Source organism: Gadus morhua, chromosome 2, assembly GCF_902167405.1.
Source record: "Gadus morhua chromosome 2, gadMor3.0, whole genome shotgun sequence".
In the NCBI taxonomy this organism is placed as follows: Eukaryota; Metazoa; Chordata; class Actinopteri; order Gadiformes; family Gadidae; genus Gadus; species Gadus morhua.
Window position 1 is genome coordinate 1,157,592 of NC_044049.1, and position 8,006 is coordinate 1,165,597.

The 8,006-nt window shown below is 46.0% G+C and overlaps 1 protein-coding gene across 2 annotated transcripts; it reads left to right on the forward strand.

Annotated features, from left to right (window-relative positions):
• The first annotated feature begins 2,826 nt into the window (after positions 1-2,826).
• Positions 2,827-7,892, forward strand: LOC115556743 (metalloproteinase inhibitor 2). 2 transcript variants are annotated; one of them, XM_030374023.1, is made up of 6 exons: positions 2,827-2,955; positions 3,159-3,315; positions 5,413-5,513; positions 5,605-5,713; positions 6,029-6,153; positions 6,538-7,892. In XM_030374023.1, exons 1-6 carry the CDS (start codon positions 2,947-2,949, stop codon positions 6,733-6,735), a joined length of 699 nt encoding a protein of 232 aa, XP_030229883.1. In that variant the 5' UTR covers positions 2,827-2,946; the 3' UTR covers positions 6,736-7,892. The 2 variants fall into 2 exon arrangements, with proteins under 2 accessions (XP_030229883.1, XP_030229891.1); XM_030374031.1 differs by lacking the exon at positions 2,827-2,955 and having other exon boundaries at positions 2,962-3,315.
• The last annotated feature ends 114 nt before the right edge of the window (positions 7,893-8,006 follow it).

Below are 8,006 nucleotides of genomic sequence, written 5' to 3' on the forward strand. Positions count from 1 at the left end.
TACTTTAAAGAGCCCCCTTCATATACCACCAGGTGTGTGAGTGTGGTCAGCCATTACATCCCGTTTCAAAATCGGCCTTTTCCTTTGTTTTGGTGACATCCCCACTGGGCGTGTCCACCTAGATGTATGATAGATCTAGGTTGAAACTCATTTGTGATGTCACTACGGCAAAGAGAAGGGCAGATTGTCAAACAGTTTGTAATGGCTGATCATACCCACACCTGGTGGTAATCAAATTAATTACAGGAAAGGTTCCAATAATAATGAATCCCACAGGTGAGTCCCTCTTGAACTCAACCCGTCACTTGAACCCTGCTCCCGCCTCAAGCAGCATCCAAACAAATCTGTCACCATGCACGGTCCACACTCACAAAGAAAATCCACATGCCCCAGCATGGTCTCAAGACATTTGGTGGCCGCTTGCAAATTTCTGAGCAATTACGAAATTCGGTCCGTTTTTTTATGCTAATTACGGCTTACGGGAAACAGTTGCTCAATAACAGACTGTTGATACTGTACGTTAACAAAGCCCCCCCTTCCCCCCCTCCAGACAACAGAGTCACGGACAGAAGCGCAGAGGAAGTGAGTCGCCCACATCATGCTCACGATCGCGGGAGCTATTGCGTAAGAGCGAAAGTCCCGACAACCGACCCTCAATTTGGCCGCACCCTTATTGGGTCACAGCAACAACAACACCATCGAGCGCTGACAGACTACAGATGCACCACACGCACACGGCGGGTGAATCACCGGCCCGGCAGCGGACCGCCGACATCATGGACAACCTGACCCTGAAGTCCTTCCACCCCTGTTCCGCTCCCCACCAGATGTTTTCTCTTTCTCCGTGCCAGTGATCCTCCACAAAGGGTAACATCCCTGACACTGAATCACCGTCTCACCAGTCATCTCCCATAAACTCTTTAATGGTTTCAGTGGATTATGGGAACTGGACCGTGGGCTGTGGCCAGAACACTAACAATGGCGTGGGGCGGGCAACAGGACACGCGCCTTTTGCCCGAAAGGTAGAGGGTCAGCCGGAGGAGGGGGAGGAGGAGGTGGTCTCGGTTTCGTGGTCAAGCCTTTTTCCCCTGATGTCATGTCGGGAGGGTGTCTGTGTGTTTGGAGAGGGAGAGGGAGATAAGGAGAGCGAGAGGGAGAGAGAAAGTGTGGGGCTGGTCCGTGTCACAGGATACGAGTAATGGCCACAAGCTACCCATTCCCGTCAGGATCCCCCTTTTTGCCGGGCGGTTCCTCGCGGGGTATTCCTGGCGCCGGCGAAGGTTGTAATTGAGGGTTGAGGAGGCTGACCGGGGCCAGAGCCCCCGGGGTTTGAAGGTTGTAGCGTACACAGGGGGACTGCCGACACGGCCCTTTCTGTCTCTGTGGACGGATCCGCCCTCTCGCCCGCCAAACCAGAACCTCATGTAGACACCGTCATGCAGGTCGAAGTGAGCGTATCAAACACAGAGGTCTACAGTGTGTGGACCAGCACGCATCACTTTCACAGCTCTGTGCATGTCGTCTTTGCCTGATAAAGCAAAGAAACCCCATATTCTGTTAAGTCGTGTTCCGGTGATTCTCTGACGGTGGAGAGACCATCAGCGTCTCCTTTGACCTCTGGTGATGAAAGCCTTGCGACTGGGCTGTACGATGGGTGGGTGGGGCTGTCTCTAGGGTCCCCTTCAAGGAGCTGGAGAAGAGGGTGGGCAGCCGGCCTCAGCCTCCCCACATCAGGTCAACAACGCAGGGCAACAGGAGAGTCTGTTATTCTCTGGTAGATAGGGAGTTCACTTTTCAAAAAGTCATCATTACACCGTGGCAATTTTACTTCCTCTCTTGTGAACTTTTCACATCTCGTGTGCGACAGTGTGACCTCAGAGCAGCAGAACGTGCAACACCTCTAGACTTCCATTGAACCCTGCTCCTACCGTAAACCCCACTCGCCTAGCAGTGTGACGCAGAACCTCAAGGGTTCTGTGACACATTTCCCGGATCTTCCTTATCTGCTCAGCTGTCCCACTCATGGTGCAAGATGTTCCACTGAAGATTTCTAACCGTACCCCATGCCCCAACGCCCTGTCCGTTCCATTCCTGTCAGTCCCAGTCGGCCTGTACTGGTAAGTCGTTTGTTCCAGAAAGGACACACAAACATTACACACATGAAAAACACACAAAGGACACACATTGAGATTTCCCTCCAGTGAGTCTTCTCCAACCCTCCGCCTGCCCGGGTTTGTTTTAAGAAGACTTGTGGAAAAGCAACCAAGCAAAAAATGCTAAATTGTGGAAAGAGTGGAAATATGTTGTGGAGAGGCCAGTAGGCCTGGCTCAGCCGCCAGTTATGATGTAACGGAGAGAATCCACCGTAACAGACACATGTAGAACGGGGCTCTCTCTCCTCGACCCCCTTACAATTCATTACCCCCATTATCTCCATTAGGTCTCCAGTGTGATTACCCTCTCGGGACGGGCTCCACGAGGGAAACCTCAAAGCCACACTCCTTTCTGAGCAAACCCAAGAAGGCATCCACCATTTTTGGGCTGTGAGTCATGGTGAACTGTAAGATAGAGAGGTATCTATGTCCTTACGTTTCCTTATGATAAGCTGAGTAAGCTCTGACTAAAACAATCTCACTCAAAAGCTCACGTTCCTCTTTCTTTACTTCCCCGTGTATAGGATGTGTTCTCGTTTATCAACAGGTAGTCGCCTGATCCAACGGTCCGAACGTACATTGGGCGGGTCCTCTTCCAGTTAAAAACAGTCACTGATCCGAACGGACACCAGACGGGCACATTGGTTTGTAGCGGGAAGAGGTACAACCCTGTGTACGTTCGGACGCTTGGATAATCTGGCTGCCATTACCTTATCAAGGCTTCTGAACCTTCAGCTCCTGTAGGGGGAGGAGCTACCGAGGACTCAGTTCAATAAAGCTGAGGACTCTGCGCATGAAAGGGGTATTCTATTCTGCCAGACGTTCCCGCAGTGTTGACTTGATTTAATAGACTTTATTGAGGTCAATACATCCTGTTCTACCGACTGGATCTGGTCCTACGATTATAGTCTGGCTTTATTAAGGGTGAAGTGTTTAGTATAGCCTGTTCTTTAGATACTACTTTTTGTAAACGTTTATATTGACTACTTTGTATTGAATATATAGCTATCTCGGAACCACCGTTGCTCTGAAATGACTTGGACGGTGAACGGTTGCTTGGTCGCCTTGGCCATCTTGTTCGCCTGGCGGGTGGAAGACTTTGCAGAAGCCTGCAGCTGCTCGCCCGCTCATCCGCAGCAGGCGTTCTGCAGCTCGGACGTCGGTAAGTCGTTATCTCTCCACATAGGACCTTCCTTTTCTTAATCACTTATTTAACCATTCGCATTGTAGGTCATATACAGAAATTCCGTCTAGGTCAACTGTTGACCTAGTTTACCTCATCTGAAAAAAAAGGGATGCAAATCATGCATCTTTTTTTAAAAAACTTTTCCATAATTAGTTGCACACTCCTATGATGTAGACCTCATGTGGACAACAGATCCATGGGTTCATTGGCAGTCCCGTTGTAAACTCTCCCTTTCAGTGTCTGGGCGTCTGCCCGGGGAATGTGCTGCATCAGCATTTCCGAGAATTGTTTCCACTCTCCCCCTGAATCCTGAAGTGGAGTGACTTTGTGGAATTATGAATGAAAAGGAAAGCGCCTACGGTACCACCTCTGTTGAGCTCTCCAAACACAGGATGGAAGAGGGCAACCATTTTCCAGGTTCCTGGATAGGCCTACTTATAATATGTGCGTTGTTTCCTAATGGAGCACCGATGCAAGCAAAATTGCAACAGTAACCAGCCTGTCTAGCCGTGTCGGTTTACGTTGGCCTGGCTCGTCTCCGCGTTGGCTGAGTGTGCACAAAAGATTACTTATTCGTTTCCCTCATTAGCTCCCTGTGTGTGTGTGTGTGTGTGTGTGTGTGTGTGTGTGTGTGTGTGTGTGTGTGTGTGTGTGTGTGTGTGTGTGTGTGTGTGTGTGTGTGTGTGTGTGTGTGTGTGTGTGTGTGTGTGTGTGTGTCCCTTTTTTAACTTCCTGCTATTACAATATCCACATGTGTGCAACCGTTTGACTCAATTGGTTAAGCAACTCATGTCTCATTTCATCTACAGACTAAGTTGTTGTAATTACCACCAAGTTGGATGTTTGGGTCATAAGTAAAGACTACAAGTTAAGAATACTACTGCTACAAGTCTCAAATAACACTGAAAACACCACCTAACCACAAGCATCGTACCTTCCAGTCATTGTTTTACAGTTCAATGTGGGAGTCTTTTAAAACATTAAAAGTGGATCAACTCCAGCTGACTTCCCCATTGAAGACCTGTAAGCGGTGTAAACAGGAACAACATTAAAGTTCATGACTTCCTTTATTATTTTATAACACAACGCGGGTTACCTAACGTTGTTTTTTTGTCAATTAAGGGAAAGTGTAGCTGTCAGGGAAGTTGTACAGTTACGGAATTTCCACCTCCTATGTGGTATTCAAGTCCAGAGGCTCAGACAGTCAAAGTCCTTCGAGAGACGCATTGTCAGTCAACCCTGTTGGACTGGTGTTCAGATTATTGCTCATATGGATCAGGAGGTAGACTGGGTGGTTTGGTAACCGGAAGGTTGCTAATTCGATCCCCGGCTCCTCCTGAAGGAGTGTCGAGGTGTCCCTGAGCAAGACACCTCACCCTGACTGCTCCTGACGAGCTGGATTTCGCCCTGCGGGGCTGACACCGCCTTCGGTGAGTGAATGTGTGCAGGAATGGGTGAATGTTAGGTGATATCGTAAAGCCATGTGTGGTCCGAATGGTTCGAAAAGCGCTTTAGAAATGCAGTCAATTTACTGTTCAAAGCTCACCATGATTATGCTGGCTGTGGGGGATGTATGATTGGTGGTGGGCAGCCATAGTTGTGTTTTCATGCTCTAGCCTTTATGTTCGCTGCCTTGGAGAAGCTAGCACTGTGCCACTCCTGAGCCAGGGTGTTCTGCAGAGCCCCTCTTGTCTCCTCTGAACCTGGGTTTGTTCCTGGTTTTGGTTTTGGCTCGTCTGTCGGTCTCTCACTCCCTATCCCTACCCACAGAGTGTAGCTGGTACGGTCTCGGATTCCACGAGACTCCACGATAAAAGCTCTTTTGAATGTGTCACCATCTTTGGGTATTTCCGTCTTCAGAAACTTGACGTGTAGAAATATATCGTTTCTGTTTAATCGTTGAATATGCTGTATTAAATGTACCTCCAATAAATTAATAATTTTTCTAATTTGAAAACCATTCCAATGGCTTTAGACTTTCCTGTTGCCTCAATGTTGACGTCTGCCAGCCGTGCAGTGAAAGTTATTACCCGCTTACTGGACCGTTTGTCTTCTCCTGTTTTTGTTTTCCAGTTATTAGAGCAAAGGTCATCGCCATGAACAAGGTCGATGTTGGCAACGACGTCTACGGGAATCCAGTGAAACAAGTCAAGTATGACGTCAAGCTGATCAAGGTGAATATTCCAATGCTCCTTTGACGTTGTGTTGAAACATGCAGTCTTCAAATCGGCCTATTTTAATCTACTGTCTGTGGTCTCCTGCTAGATGTTCAAAGGGCCAGTCATGGATATTGAGGCCATCTACACAGCCCCCATCTCTGCTCTATGTGGAGTGACTCTGGACATTGAAGGCCAGATGGAGTACCTTATAACAGGTACACCTTACCCCCCCACCCCCCTCTTACGCACTTATTGTAGGTTGTACGTCCTGACACTTAATAAACACACTTATTGTTACTTCGTATTCACATTTAAATGATTTTATATTCAGAATCAACTCATTTTTACGAAGGTGGAATTACTTGGCAATCGTTGATAACCAATATTAAACCCACCAAAACGGTTATCTTATTAAATGTTCAGAGTGCCATCCTTCACCCTTCCTCGAGGAGAGACCCCCCTCCCCCATGAAAAACACTGACTGACTGAATCCTCCAACCATCTTGTTTTCTTCTCCGTCTATCTTTAAGGTAAACTGGAGAGCGACGGCAACGTGCACGTGACCCTGTGTGACTTCATCGAGCCTTGGGATGCCATGAGCCCCATCCAGAAGAAGAGCCTGCCTGAGAGATACCACATGGGCTGCGACTGCAAGGTACCAACTTACTCTACCCTTGTCTTCTGTAGAAAGAGAAGGATAGTGAGGATTAATAAGCAGGTCCTTAATCCCTGCTTATTAAGGACCTGTATCCAAAAGATGCGTCTTTCTTTCTGTTCTCTTTTTCTTTCCCCTTTTCTCTTTCTTTTCCTTTTACTCTTTTTACTTTTTCTTTCCCTTTTTCCTTTTTTCTCTTTCTCTTCTCCTTTTTTCCTTTCCCCTTATCTTTCTCTCTTTTTTTCCTTTCTCTTTCTCCTTCTCTTTCCTCTTTCTCTCTTTTTTTTTTTCCTTTCTCTCTCCAAAGTGTACTGAATGGTTAGATATCAGCTCCGCTCCTCGGTCAATCAGACACGGTCCCTAACGCCACGGGTCCCTGTACAGATCGTCCGCTGTGAGACCCTCCCCTGCGCGCTGCACGCTGACAACGAGTGCCTGTGGACCGACTGGGTTCTGGAGAACTACATCAGCGGCCCCCAGGCGCAGCACTTCGCCTGCATCCAGCGGAGGGACGGCTCCTGCGCCTGGTACCGGGGAGCGGCCCAGCCCAAGAAGGACTTCCTGGACATCGAGGAACCCTAACCCGCTCGTCTTGGACGCCGACACACACTCAACGGGCCTGCCACCTAGAAAATACTTATGTTTCCACCAGTATGTTTTTGTTTCTCTCACTCTCTTGTTTTGATGGCGTCGTAGGAAGATATTGTAGTATTGTCCGGGTTAGAAATGTGTGCTTTTGTAATTTTTTGGGATGCTTGTGGGTTCTTTTTGTAAGCTAAATAAAGTTAAATAGAAAAAGGAAATCCAGATACAAAACATAATGCTCAAAGCATGGTTTCTGTTAACCACTTTTGAAGAACTTATTTCAAGAATTTGAATCTGAAACAGAAGTGATGCAATTGTATGCAATTCAGTTAGGACCAAAGATATTTAGATAAATGCATATCAGGTCATTTTAGCATACAAATGATGTGAATCAAACTTAGACATAATTCAATTATGATTGTAATGCTAAATAATTAAATGGTAAATAAACTGGCCTGCATTCTCTTCAAGGTTTTAGCAGGGCTAAATGACACAAATAAATTGGAAACTAAAATAATTATGTTTCTCCTGTTTGGAAATATAAGGATCTCTACTGTGATATATGAAATTAACTTGATGCAAAAAAATAAATTCCCTGTAGGGTAATGTCTGTATTAATCTAAACATTATAATTGTCCGTCAGTGCAGGAATGCCCGGTGTTTATGCCAATGTTTTATTGGGATTTCCTTCCTTTTTCCATTTTTCCTACAAACACATAATGCACTTTAACCACGGTGGCAAATAGAAGTTTCTGAGATCAGAGATTCTGATTAATCTGTCTCCATTTAGTATTTTTGTTTCATTACACGCGTCATATGCATGTAACGTGTGATTTCACATTTCTTTGTTAAAAAAGGCTTTACTATAGGCCTACGATTCGTTTAGTGGAATGGTGTCTTAACACTTTTAAAAGTTTAAAAGCAACGATTTCGGAGAACAGTCTACGTGAACAGAAGCCTAAATGTAAATGTTTCACATTAATTTACATACGTGTAATATAGTTTTTTTTTACCTCTTTATTATAACATGTAAAAACATTGGACAATTGAACTGTGCTGGTTTCACATGATATCTTTTAAGAGCAGGCAGTGATTGCATGCATGTCTGTTAATAACTTAAATAATACTTTCAATAAAAAATAACCTTCACATTGTTTGACCTTTTTCTGACCCATTATTGTACTACGCCTGAAACAGTGATTTACAGTATTCAGGTCTTGTAGGCTACTTGGCAAAAAAATGTACACTGCTGGCCAATTCTAGTAATG

Bases quoted from the DNA above. Each gene is read 5' to 3' on its own strand.
- LOC115556743 (XM_030374023.1), top strand. The intron at 3,316-5,412 runs GTAAGTCGTTAT...TTTGTTTTCCAG, and splicing joins GTTCTGCAGCTCGGACGTCG to TTATTAGAGCAAAGGTCATC. The intron at 5,514-5,604 runs GTGAATATTCCA...GTCTCCTGCTAG, and splicing joins ATGACGTCAAGCTGATCAAG to ATGTTCAAAGGGCCAGTCAT.